At 36.7% G+C, this 14,327-nt stretch overlaps 2 protein-coding genes across 5 annotated transcripts in view; one reads left to right on the top strand and one right to left on the bottom strand.

The window, feature by feature from the left end:
* LOC143341145 (uncharacterized) overlaps positions 1-5,195 on the top strand; it is a 109,933-nt gene extending 104,738 nt beyond the window's left edge. For all 3 annotated transcript variants that reach the window (XM_076763860.1, XM_076763859.1, XM_076763861.1), the window contains 2 exons: positions 4,266-4,464; positions 5,017-5,195. In XM_076763860.1, the coding sequence (XP_076619975.1) occupies positions 4,266-4,464; positions 5,017-5,065 (248 nt within the window). In that variant the 3' untranslated portion in view covers positions 5,066-5,195. The remainder of the gene's footprint in view (positions 1-4,265; positions 4,465-5,016) is intronic.
* Positions 5,196-5,252: 57 nt separating this feature from the next.
* LOC143341140 (uncharacterized) overlaps positions 5,253-14,327 on the bottom strand; it is a 226,877-nt gene continuing 217,802 nt past the window's right edge. Inside the window, exons 4-8 of one of the 2 annotated variants that reach the window (XR_013079562.1) lie at positions 12,123-13,974; positions 11,261-11,820; positions 6,539-6,659; positions 5,564-5,678; positions 5,265-5,283 (exon numbers count right to left, since the gene is read on the bottom strand). Coding sequence is in view for 1 of the 2 variants with exons in the window: in XM_076763831.1 (XP_076619946.1) it covers positions 5,642-5,678; positions 6,539-6,659; positions 11,261-11,820; positions 12,123-13,974 (2,570 nt within the window). In the remaining variant the exon portion in view is untranslated. Of the gene's footprint in view, positions 5,679-6,538; positions 6,660-11,260; positions 11,821-12,122; positions 13,975-14,327 lie in introns of both variants that reach the window. The other variant, XM_076763831.1, reaches the window with a different exon arrangement.

Genomic DNA, 14,327 nt, shown 5'->3' with positions numbered 1-14,327 from the left:
TCGCGCTCAATTGTATCTTAATTATTGGAATTTTGTATTTATAATTGTATTTAGTTCCTTCGTATCATCAAAAATATCGTTTCCTGTAGCCCACGAATGCATGAAATTTCTAGCCATTTGATACTTATTACTAACAAATGTGTTTCTAGTACCGATGCATCCAAATAATAAAGTGCTATTTAAAAGTCTATTTTTAACAGATTCTCCACTTGTGTGGTTTTATGTGATCCTCTGTAATCTAGAATACATAAAGAATTCCTTAATGATGAGTAAAAACTCCTGCTTTGCCAACGAATAACAAGCTACCAATTAGCGAAATGATTATTTACTTTCGTTCGTTTACATAATGACGCACTTTGCTTCAACACAGACTGAACACTAACTTCCATTGTGTTATTTTGAGAATATAAATAAAAAGATTATCAACTGGTTGCTAAGAAATTAAATAGCGTGATACTTTTACACACACTGATATTCAGTAGTAATAAATATCTATCATTATACTGTTTTTTAAAATGTATTATCTTAATCCAAGGACTTTTTTTGCTTTAAGAAATTCTTTGCACAATATCATATTTAGATATTAACAGTGAATAATAATGTTACACGATACTTTTGCATCTACTATACCATACATGGTGTTCCAGTCATGATATTGGCCTGTAGCAAAATTTATTACATACAGTTTCAGTCAAATGCCAACAAAAGTTTATTCTTTACTTCTTCTTGTATCAACAAAGTTTATACAGCACGATTTGATACCCCCTTTCTGTATTTATAACGTTTCTTAGACCACCAAACAGGGTGTTCGGCCACCCTTGGGAAAAATTTTAATGGGGGGTTCTAGAGGCCAAAATAAGACGAAAATCAAGAATACCAATTTGTTGATGGAGGCTTCGTTAAAAAGTTATTAACAATTAAATTCAAAAATTTCAATTCGTTCTGGAAAAATTATTTTCGTTTACGGGAGTCAATAACAATCATTTTTGGCGAATACACATACCTCCGAAATCCTACCCACTTTTGAGAAAAAAAATCGGATAGGTGCTGAAATTTTTCGGCGAAAAAAAAATTTCTCAAAACATTCTAAAAAAATTATTTTCCGTTGCAGGGGTCAATTACAATCATTTTTGGTCATTACACATACTCCCGAAATCGTATGCACTTTCGAGAAAAGAATTCTTCACTGAAAATCTAATGTGAGGCCAGAAATGTCTGCCTGAATTTTTATGCGAATCTTTAAAACGTCATAACTTCTGAACGGATTGGACGATTTTAATGTTTAAAAAAGCAAACTACGCGTATTTTGATGGAGAATATGTACAAATCGCAAAAATATTCGAAAAGTTGATCCTTGACCCCGCAAAATGAGATAAACCCCATAAAAATGGTCCAATTTTCAAACAGCCATAACCCCTCCAATTGTGAATATATTTCAATGAAACTTTTTTCTGAAGTAGAGCTCATGGGTACCTACAGAAAAGTATTAAACAACTTTTCTGTAGGACGTCGAACAAAAATACTAAAAATGAAAAAGGAATATTTAAGAAAAATCGACGAGGGGTAGGTGCCTAAATTTTTTTGTGAAAAAAAAAATTTCAAATCGTTTTGAAAAAATTATTTTCGATTGCGTGAGTCAATTACCATCATTTTTGGTGAATAGACATACCCCCGAAATCTTGCACATTTTCGAGAAAAAAATTCAGTGCGGTCGGAACTTTAAACGTTAATAACTGTTTAACGAAGCCTTCATCAACAAATGGGTATTCTTGATTTTCGTCTTATTTTTGCCTCTAGAATCTCCCATTAAAATTTTTCCCAGGGGTGACCGAACACCCTGTATATAAAAATAAAATCCAAGATCAGAAAGAATTCATTCAACCCTATAATAATAAAATATTGCAAAGATTTATATTAGTCACCCGATTTTGTCACAGATTTATTCACAACTCAGTAGAATAAAAATTCGTTATGTTAATCAGTATTTAGTACGTTTCTCAAATAGCCTTTTACTATTATTAATAATAAAAATCGACTATTACTTTTCAGTATAGTCTTCCATTAGTTTTAAAAACAGTCTAATACTATTACTAAGCTTCTCCATCGTCTTGAAATTTTGCGTTTTTTTGCGTAAATTGCACTCCATTTTATCGTACAAATCCGAAAATTCTCACATCACATACATAAAAGATTAAAGGAAAACCTTGGTAATATAGATTTAAATCTGAAGAAACAAGAAATTCATATACGTTCTTTTGGCTTTGGACAGTATAACGCTAAAGATAAATTCTTCAAGTTCATTACGATAGCTTATCAACTTCTGACAGCAGAATTCCGCAATGTGTATCCGTCCACAACGATTTCGAAGGTCGCGATAAAAATACCAGAATGTCAGTGTTATCGTTACTTAATCCTGTCGAGCTGTGCAGCGTCTTATCGTCTGGAGAAGATCCACCCTCAAACAGGCGGAAACATCACCGATCGCGGCATCAGTCGCTTAGAAATGACAGCGGTTTCCTGCCATAACATTTACGAACTTGTTCGGCCCGATGATAAATTCCCTGCGCGCGTGTACAAGCGATTTCAAATTTTATGCCTGCGTTATGACACCGCAGTGCCCGCAAACTTGGCCAGATCAAGGCGTACAAGTTGCGTTTCGTGGGCACAAAACCATCGCCACGGAGTCTCCAGGCACTATTTTTAGTAGTTTCGCGAGCTTGAAATTGTCGTTTCTTCGACAGGAACATCCAACTTTTCAATGCTGTGACGTTCGATGCTATGTGAAGCTTGTTTTGTCCAGATAAGATTTTCAAGATGAGCAAATGGCGTTAAGAAACTATTTTCTCGAAGCACGTGACATATCTTCCGGGAGGCAACATTCGGTTTTCAAACGTAAAATTCATTTGGAAAGAAAGGTCCAAGAGAAAATGTCTTTGCAATCAAATATATTTGATGAGTCAAGATGATGGTATTTAAGTAATTTTCCTAGATAATTCATCTTAACCCTTTGATGTGGCAAAGTTTTATAAAAACAACAAATGTACTTTATGAATAAGTACTTTGACACTATCATGATTTTGTTTATTTTTAATAAGAATCCTAAGAATCGTGAATCCCCAGACTTAAATTATTTAATTTAAATCGATTCAAGATAATTCAGAAACATGTGATGCTGACAGAGGATTGAAGATATTAAAAGAGAGGGTTACCTAAATATCTTCTTATGTGGATTACTAGAAACAACGTTGTTTCTAATATTAAAACCCAACGAAGTGATAGAAGTAGTTATTTTATATAGAAACATGTATTTACAAACATTTTGATCCTACAATTTAGAGTGCTTTTTAGCAAAAAACACAACTTATTGTGATATCCTAAAAGAAAAGAATACGCAGTAGGCTGTGGCTATCGTTTTAAATATGAAACTAGGATTTCTACCTAAACTTTATACTATCTTCTCGTTAAATAATAGAGTCAACTTCATCGTTTAATCGTCACATCTTTGAAGCACTCACAACGTGTTCGACGGAAGTATTTGTAACGGTCGAAGCAAATTGACATTCATGTTTTTTTATTAATTGTGGTGTTGACTTGTTCGATCGCCCAACAGATTGAGTCTAAGGTTGGCCGGATTCTCGACATTAGAGTTTGTATATAAATGCACTTTACGTAGGCGAGGTATCTCATTGAATTTGAATAGTTAGCTCTAATTGGATGATCTTTTGATTCGTTCTTTCGGGGGGGAGTTAATCTGGAATGCTGCAGAGTGAGGTCAGAAGAGTTATAAAACTTGTGGCCTTCTAGGTCACCAGGCCCATAAACCTGAGTGGCCGAGTATTTCAACGGCTGAACTACTGTCTGTAAATGAAAGTATCCAAGTCTTGCAAACGTACGCCTTACTTTTTGTAGCGTTAATCGGGGATTCGCAACTATGCAACTTGAAGATCTCATAGTGTCACGTACAGAAGAACTGTTTTAATTTTAATTTGTAATATTATAATAGTAGAAATTCAGTTACAGGCTACAAAATATTTTGCTAAAACCGTGTTGTTAGTAGTTGATTCTAAATACCTTCGGCTAACCGTTTACGTTATTTATGTATCGTATTAAATTTCGACTTATAAATTGTCTATTGTCTGCAAGTAAACAGTACAGTTGATAGCCATTATATTTTTACTGTCTTTTTTTGAGAATTTTAGTCACCCGCTATTGCTATTGCTACTTTCTATTGCGCAGTTTCTAACAATGTTGTGTATCTGTGACAGGAATCTTTATAAAATCGGTGTTGCCAGGAGGGCAAGCCGCAGAAGATGGCCGCTTGCGCGCAGGTGACGAGATTTTGGCAGTGAATGGCCACGTCTGTCACGACTTGACTCACAGAAAGGCTGTTCAGCTTTTCCGCAATATCAAAACTGGACCAATTGCCTTGCACCTTTGTCGACGCGTGAAAAACAAAGAACTGCAGTAAGTATAATATAGCATTTAAGGATAGCTGATGAAAGACTCCGCTTTAATCTACAATTACTATTAACGACTATTCTATATCTTGTCCCTACAAGGATTACTTTATACTCTATTTAATCAACGTTAAACAATATGCAGATATTAATGTAAATGACTCGAGTCGAATATAAAACCGCCACATTATAAAATTCGGATTTTAATTGCGTCAGGTCTCTTATTCCATGATCCTTCTCCTACCAAAAATGTGTCATTTTACTAATTGGTGGAAATAACAAATTGTAAATGTTTTCTGTTTGGTATATAATTTATGTAAAGAAAGATTCAAGAGGTTGATATGTTTCTCAAATGGTACAATATTGGATGCCTCGACACTGAGGATTTATAGTATCCAGACCATAAGTTTTTGAATTTACATTTTGTAGAAAAAGGTTCGAGGAATAAAATGATATTTTTTCTTATACAGTTCACTAAATTGATACTTTTACCTGGCACGATATGCGTGTTAATTGAATAAAAATTTCTATGTTAAATAGATACCTTTCGATGTTACAGGGCAACCAAGGCCAAGTCGTGCGCAGACCTTTTACTCGTCGACGCATAATAGAACATTGTACAAGAAGATTGTAAAAAGAAAAGAAGAATTCCGTAACCTCTGTAAAAATAAATGCGGGACCTGTACATACTGTAAATTTGTAAAGTTTCTTGGTAATAAAATTATTATTTAATAACTTTCCAACGTGATGTCATTGCCTGTGGCGTGCAATACCTTCGCAAAGCAGATCCTCAAGCACCTTAAAAGTACGTCCTCTTTATTGTCCTCTATAATAAAAAAGTCGCATACAATAGATTCACGTTGTCGTAACGTATCTGTATAAAATCTTATAGTCATAATAATAATAATAATAATAATGTCAATAATAATAATAAAAATAATAATAATAATGATGATACTAATAATAATGATAATAATAATAATAATAACCATTTCATAATAAACTTAATACTACGCCACTGCAACAGCGCGATAAATAAATTAATTCAAACAAACATCAAAGATCGAAGATTCGTTCTGATAGACTAGAATCCTAAAACTTCGTACGTAGCGAACGATGACGTCGTTTAGAGTTGTATCGAAAGAGCACTTCCGGTGGGCAGATTCGTCCACGTCGCCACCCCTTCAGCATGGCGCGGATTTCTGAATAGTTTTCGGGTACCTGAAACAAAGAACACACGTCGTTGGATTAAATAAAGATTAAATAAATTGACTAAAGTTCTTATGATACATACAAAGTTAGAAATAATTATTACGTTAAAGAGGGTACAAATTAATTTTTCTTTTACTCGAAATTGTGTCATGAGTGAAGTCAGACACGAAATAAATAACTTCTTAATTAATAGTAAAATTAGTATTTAAATAAATATACAGGATGTAATTCCGTTATTTCTTGGAGATATTAACAAAATTTGGAGAATATATTTAATTTAAAAAAATCGATTTTTGTATCAGAGTTGTGATTTTCAAGATTCTAAAATTGATAAAATTATTTTAAACGTGAATTGTATATTCTTATTAATAGAAAGTGTCATATTTTGAATGAGTTTGTCAAAAAAATTGAAAAATATTAATGATTCGATAAGTTATAATTATTGATAATTTTTAATATTTATGTTCCTTGTTTTTTAATATAAGTTTAAAACGTATGAATGAGTTTGTAAATAGTATACATTACGAGAATCGAAATGAACCACACTTAAGAAAACGAAGTAGATATTTACAGAATCAATTTCACGTAATTACATTATTGCTGACAAAAGCATAACAAATTGATAACGTAAATTAGACTGTATTTTCACAAAAAATAGATTTATGCTGTACACAAAATACATCATTTTTTAAATCTGTTTAGATTTGAACTATATTGTCTGTTAAGTCGTTTTTTAAAATTCAGTATCGCAATTTGAATTTGTCAAAATTAAAGATTCATACGAACTCGTCTCATTCTCATGCCGAAATCTCTAAAAAGTGTCCCTGACATTTGTCAGCGGTCTATGCAACATTAATTTATATTAGTACCTGTGTCTCCTTGTGATTTCCAGCTCGACAGGACCTTCTCTCACCGCTTTAAATAATTCGATAACTTCTTGATGTGTATAACCACGCAGAACCTTTCCATTCAAGCTCAATATCTCGTCACCTGAAACAGAAAGTAGAAGTCTACTATAGTCGTCATTCAAGCTGCGTGAACTATGTAATCAATAATTCTATAATATATTATATTATATAAAATTTCATATGGTAAAATAAGTCTTAATCCTTCTTTAACACTAGATTTACGGGCATTGATCGCACGTATATTTATTGATACCTTTCATGTTGACGATTACCTTAAAATACGATTTTTTTTTTAATTAGAATATGTATTCATGCCATTGCATCAAACAAATTCAACATAAGTTGTTAAAAAATAATATTTACGCGTTCTGCAATTTTAAATATGGAATCTGACATCCGTCAAATTGACGACTTCCGTAAATCTAGTAAATTTTTGACCTTCCATGGTCTTCTTTTGACGTGAAAAGAAAATCTACAAAAGTACAATAATAATGCACTGCATATAAAAAAAGAAATGAAAAAATACATGAATGAATAAAGCGTAAAATAAATATACAACTTGTATCATTAATCAAATTATGTTAAATCTATTATAAATTTAGACAAAGACATATATTTGATATTTTAAACTGATTTTATCAAGTTTGTTTACAGTAACATGTTAGGTGAAAAATAAAAATATAATTTTAAATAGAAAAAAAATGGCAATAGGACAAATGCATAATGCTTATGAATGTAATTGTCATTGACGATAAGAGTCGACGATTCTTGGAATGGTACGCCTCCTTCGATAAGGTTCGCGTCGCAAATCGAAGCTAGCGAACGATAGGGTAAAATAAATATACAATTTGTATCATTAATTAAATTATATTAAATCTATTATAAATTCAAGCAAATACACATATTTGATATTTTAGAACGAACATTTTCGACCTCCCATGGTCTTCTTTTGACATGAAAAGAGAATCTATGAAAGTACAATAATAATGTACTGCATACAAAAAAAGAAATGAAAAAATACAAGAACAAATAAAGGGTAAAATAAATATACAACTTGTATCATTAATCAAATTATGTTAAATCTATTATAAATTCAGACAAAGACACATATTTGATATTTTAAACTAATTTTGTCAATAAGTTTCTTTACAGTTACATGTTGTTGGGTGAAAAATAAAAACGTAATTTCAAATAGAAAAAAATGGCGGTAGGACAAATGGATACTGCTTCTAAATGTAATTTTCATCGACGATACCTGGAATGGTACATCTCCCTCGATAAGGTTCGCGTCGCAGATCGAAGCTAGTGAACGATAGCAAGGGTTCACTGTACTCGTCTACCGTGCTTGACAGGTTAACAATAGCGGGAGATGCGTTGCTCCTGCGCTTATGCAACTGCAACGACTGACGGTCCGTTATACAAGCGAGCGGCAGGGTGCAGTGGCACGAGGAAACCGCGGACGTTCGCGTGCTCGTAAAAAGCGTCGGGATCGGTTGAAATTCGAAACGTGTTGCATGAAACCCGCCTATATAACGTGTTGCCGCCTACCGCGACGGGAGCCTTGCAAAAATCGCTTAGGAGACAAGACGACACGCGTGAGTGTGTGAAATTTAATTCGTTGAAACAAATTGCAACGTCGTATCGTGGACCAAACACCGATTCCAGCAAATAAAAATTAAAGATCGTTACCTATTAATTAATTTTACTTTATCTACTTTATCAGTTCCTACATCCGAAATATTTTGTTTTTCATAGATTTTGTATAAGAACCTACTTTAATTTAATCATAAAAAAATTAATTTTATTTAATGGCGTTTAAGTAGAAACTCAAATTCAGCCAATTTTTTACTTCGCATTTTTCAATTGGAATAATAATAATTGTTGCATCCTTTTGTAAAATGATTTTGCTCTGATTTTTAAGAGAATATGGTGGATATCTTTGATAACAGGTGTTTAATTAAAGATTGAAGTTTGTAGATAATCTGTGGTCTTCCCTAAAGAAGGTTTAACACATTTGCAAGTTATAATCCTCGTTAAGGAACAAAAAATGTTTTTATGAAAAATGATCTGATAATTTTATATTTATTTAATATAAATAACAATTGTTCTTTTCTTACATTATCAAAGTTTAGAAATATTGTTCTAAAGTGTTAGATTGAAATTCAAAAGGTAGTCCGTAAGTTCTTCACTTTTTCTAGTATTATTTTTATACGAATTCCTTTTACTCGTACGAATATATTATTTTGAAAATCTCGAAATTCTCTTTATTAACTTGCATTATTTTTATTCGAGAAACTAATCAATAATAAAAACAGGGTGACTGAAAAGTATCGATTTCTAGATACGAAATAATCTTCTGTTTTCTTTGACGTGTCGATTACCGGTACGTTCACCCTAACTATATGTACTATTAAAAGTCATTGAAGGTAACTTGGAGTTTGAGACCACTGAATCTCAATATCGCTAGACTTTTATCTGTGGGGAACCGTGAAAGCGGCAGGTGTACCACATAAGAGTCAATTCGAGGCTAGGATTGATAGAAAGGGATTACATTTCACTGAACTAAGACGCTAACTAATAGACTAATAGACGTAAAATTCATTGGATGTTAAATAAGATTAATCAACGTTGCCAATTTGAGAGAACATGAACGAAGAGTAATACGAACGTGTTTCCTTCCTTTTAATGGAACGTGATGGTACAGTCTTGCAAGACTAATGTTTATCTAATACTATTTGTTATTTCTACTTGTAAGTAATAACATTTATTTTAATCATAATTATTCGCTTGTATGAGTGTATTTAGGGATGAAAAAAAAATATTACGAAATTATACGTTAAATAATCTACAGACAGTGTTCAGCCAACTCTGGGAAAAATTTTAATTTTAATTTTAAAAATTATTTTCGGTTGCAGGGGTCGATTACAATCATTTTTAGTCATTACATATATCCACGAAATTCTATGCATTTTCAAGAAAAAAATTCCTAATCGAAAATGTAATTTCTGGCCAGAAATATTGCCCAAAAATTTCATGCAAATCTTTAAAATGTCATAACTTCTAAACGGATTGGACGATTTTAATGTTTCAAACGACAAACACCACGTATCTTGGTGCTGAATATGTAGACATTTCAAAAATATTCGAAAAGTTGTTCCTTAACCCCGTAAAGTGAGAAAACCCCCCATAAAAATGGTTCAATCTTTAAACGGCCATAACTCCTACAATAGTGAATATATTTCAATGAAACTTTTTTCTGAACTAGAGCTTATAGATACATACAAAAAAGTATTACACAAGATTTTTGTACAGTATCAAACAAATTTATTAAAAATGAAAACACCCTATATAAAACTTAAATGCATAATAGTTATACTACTTTGATCAAATTTAATTTATACTTATTTCCTTTACCTGTCCACTTAATTTTGTCTGCAGCAGTACATGCATTAAACGTCTCTCGATGGATTCTATTGGTCGTTACACTTTCTTTCGATTAAGAAAACGAACGCGAGTCGCGGCGAGGTCGCGCGTCTCTGGCAACGAGAGAGAAAACGGTAGAAAAGATCGCGCTGACAAAGCTGACAAGTTGGCAAGCGTCGTCCAGTGGCATGTTACAAAGGCGCGCGAGGGTAAGAGGGAAGCACAAAAAACGAGAGGAGGGCGAGAAAGGAAGCAAAAGGGCGAGATGGTCGAACTGTTTAGAAATGCACACGACGTTAGGTGTCGGATTAAAGATTCGAGATGTGTCCGTGGCGACCACGGCGTGAATGCACGAGCGAAAGACGACGACGAGTACGTGACGAATCGACACACACCTCCCATATTCGCGGTCGCTAAGATTCTAATCCTGAAACAGCGAACTATGTCGATGGAACGAGATCCTCGCACGATGAGGAATCTGCGACGGATTGCGTCACGTTAGGAACGGAATGACAACCCGACCGATTACGCCCTAGATACGTAAACCTGTAAAAGGAATAGCTGAGGGCCTCGACCACATCCTAGCATAATCGTTCAGATCCAGGCTAAACGATAGCTAATTTCCAGAGATCAAAAATAACGGTTATAAAATCTTATCTGTTGCCCATACTGAGGATAATAATCTGGATTAAAGGAAATTTTAAACAACATTTGTTTAATTTTTTGGTCATACAAAAATGTAGGGGATTTGTATCGAATATTTGTGCCGAAAGTGTTTTGAAGGAATGGGTAACCAGGGACAGCAAGACAATATGGAGAACGAAACGAGTGGTTGTAGAAGGCAGACGTGGTTTTCGTATGATATTAATTTGTGTAAAAAGATTGTGTACTTGGTGTGTTTCAAATTCGTTTATACAATACAATACAATTCTCTTTGTTAAATTATACAATAATTATTTATTAGCAACGAAAATGCTTTCTCAGATGCATTCGAACAGCCAAATTCGTCGCTTTACGTCATATTTTACCATAGCCAATAGTAAATTCGAAAATAAACTTTAAGTTAAAGAACAGTCAGTCAGTTTCTCACCTGTACGTATAAATAAATTTAAGATATATTTGTAATTTTGTTTCTCCTTCGAATTTCAGTATTTTTACGTTTGTTCAATAATACCAAAGCCAATATAAATAAAAAAAAATTTCATTTCAAACACTAAATATCCAGTGAATAAAAACGAATGAAAATTCATTATACTTTACCTTGAAACAGCGACTTAGAGACGTCAGCTTGACCGCCAGGAAACACCCTCCTGACGTAAATTCCCATTTCGCCCCTGGGACTGTCCCTTCCACCCACGACACTGAAGCCAAGGCTAGGCTTTCCGTAACCTTTTTCAAATTTGGCGACGTGCCTCGTCAAATACTGTTGCTGCTCCGTCGCGGACTCGAGACTACTTTCTGCACTTTTTCGTTCCTTGGACAAGCAGGAAAGCGGTAGAAAGTCCGGCCTTTTCGTCGATTGAATGCTCTCCTCGGTGGACTTGCTCGATTTCTCCAGCTGTACACCTTGCTGCGTCTGACCGTCGATCAACGACAGGTTGGAAAGATTCTTCGCGTTTTCCAGGTACTCGTACTCCCCAGGTAATGCCGGCGGACTGACGTATACCTGCGGCACCGTTTCTTCGTAGGCGGTAATTAAACGTATCTTGTTATCGGTAAAGGATTTCAGAAAATCCTGGACCTCCTCCAGGGTCTCCAGAGTTCTCAGCTCCTTGCCCTCGACTTCGACGATCTCGTCGCCCAGCCTCAGTCTGCCGTCTCTGCGGAGAACATATTTTCTCAAGTAAAACGCCAATTATACAACCGTCTATTCAATAATTTAATCGTAACATCCAAATTTGGTCATACGAACAAGCGAATACTCAGTGGCAAATAAATATTATTATATGGGATCATAAACGTTTTCGACCATCAAATTGGTCATTTTTAGATGCATACAATTCCAATAAACTGTCAAAGAAGACTTAATCTTTTTTCTTCTTCGTAAAAAAGCCACAACAACATGGTTTCTTAAGATGCTACACCTACCCTTCCAACCTATTGAACTCGCCATACCACGTACCTGTGAGCTATTCCGTCGCTTTCCAACTGTACAACGATATACCGCAGCTCCCCCAAGCGTTGCTGCGCCAATCGAATGCCCAAACTTTCTTTGGGGTCCCTCTTGTGAAGCTGCACCAATCGACACCGTCTTACCCTCTTAGGCGGCTGAATGATATCGCTGAGGAACCTGGTCTTATCTTGCTGCAGTCTCATTCGATGCGCCGAAATACCCATCGGTTTCGGCGAGCACTGCAAACTGCTCAGCCCGTTCCCGCAGACGGGGAACTGGGAATTCATCGCGGCGTCGTCGTACGTCTGATGAATGCTGGGCAACATTCTGCCCGAGTTGCTCTGATGCCACCTGAGCCCGTCGATGCCATCGTTCAGCTCGGAATTCCCCGCTCTGACGGCATCCGTGTCGGAGTTCTCCCTCGTCCTAGGCTCCTGGTTCTCGTGGTCTTGGCACTCGCTCGGCGTGGAGCTCCTGATAGGCTTCTCTAGCTCCGAATCGACGACGCTGCTGGTATCCGAGCTATCCGTGCACTTCAAGCTAAGCCCCTCGTTTTCGGAGGCGGCTGCAGACTCTCCTCTGGGCCCGTCGCTGTCGTAGCCAGACTCGTTCGAGCTCACGTAATGGGAGGAGAGCCTCTGCTCGCCGCTGGGCGCTGAGTTTCGTCGGTGATTCCTGAGCGTGGCCACCATGTCCAGGTCCACGTTCAACGACGACGTTTCGGAGAACCTGGACTCGTTCATCCTCCCGGGGAAGTCGACTCTGTCCTGGCTGACGTCAACGTGGTGAACGGTACAGTTACCGCGAAGGGACATGGGGCTGCTGTCGTACGAGCTGTAGCAGCCGTTGTCCTCTTGCTGGAAGTTGTCATCGATCCTCTCCAGGTGGCTGGGGTTCAGACTGTACCTGTCCTGCTCGCACCTGTTCGAATTCTTACGGAATTCCGCGTACGAGTTTCGTCCGGACTTCGAGGTGGTGGGCTCCTGACACTTGCCGGTGCTCCCTCTGCCTAGATTGTTGTTCCTGGTACGGCGTCGTCCTAGCGTCGTTGTACCGGTGTACGAGTCCTCTATCTTCAAGGTGGGGAAGTGCTCCTCGGACGCGGTCTTGAACAGTCGTTCGTCTTTCGACGTGAACGTGCTGTGACGTTCCTCGGGCAGGACGGAGAGCTTCGATCGCAGAAAAGCGTACGGGAAACTGGACTTCTTCGACTCCTTGAAGTCGCAGCTACTGCTCTTCCTCATCGGTGACTCGTTCCTCGACTGACCAAAGTCGCAAGAACTGAAGCTCGTCATCGATGGGCCAACCAGGGGATAAAGGGTCGCGGATACGTCGTTGATATGGTCGTCGAAGACGTCGTCGCTTTGTCGCGCTAAGTCGTCGCAGGACACGGTCTTGTCCTTGCGACTGGAGATCTGAAGGTCGATACCTTCCGAGGGATCGTCTCCTTTCACGTAGGTCGGACTTGTGTTCAGCTGGCTGGTGCTGCAGCTCCTGAACAGGTTCTCCTTCTCGGAGGATTTCAATCTGTCGTCCACGTTCTGCGATCGTCTGTTGCTTTTCGCCGAGTTCAGCATCCCCGTGGAACCCATGCGGATGAAGAAGGACTTGAAGGGCGACGGTGATCGGTGAAACGTTCCCGGTGTTCTCTTTTCCAATTTCGAGTCTGACTTCAGATCTGGCAGTGATTTGTCCATTTTTGGGGTAAGGTTGTTGTTGTTGCTGGTGGTGGTGTTGTTATTGTTGTTGTTCCCGTTGTCGGACCTTTCGGAAATCGAGCATATCGTCTCGCGGGAACCAGCCCGTCGGAACGAATCTATCTTCTTGCTCATCCTGCGTCCCCAGACTCCGAAACTCGAGCCTGAAAAAGATTACGGGAACGTTGCTTAGAAAGTATTTTCTTCCGGGGTATTATATTGCATACGAGAGACCGCGTTCTCTTTTTTTCGTTTTGGAAGTTAATATTTTCTGATATTGGTTAGCAGATATTTTTCTAAAGTAAGGATCCTTTAATGGAAAAATTTTAATATTTGTAATCTATACTGTAAAATAATACTTTGCGTTGGAGAGTCTCGTTTTAGGAAAAAGGTGAAGTTTCGCGTTGTACCAAGTAGCAAGAATATGAAGTACCATTTAATTGTTATGTTAATTATGTACGTTTTTATATACTTAAATATATGTAAATAATAAATACTTGCATTACAGATATAATAA

This window comes from Colletes latitarsis, chromosome 4 (genome assembly GCF_051014445.1).
Source record: "Colletes latitarsis isolate SP2378_abdomen chromosome 4, iyColLati1, whole genome shotgun sequence".
Taxonomy (NCBI): domain Eukaryota; kingdom Metazoa; phylum Arthropoda; class Insecta; order Hymenoptera; family Colletidae; genus Colletes; species Colletes latitarsis.
Note: the sequence above shows the minus strand (reverse complement) of the source record. Positions and strands in the feature narration are given on the sequence as shown.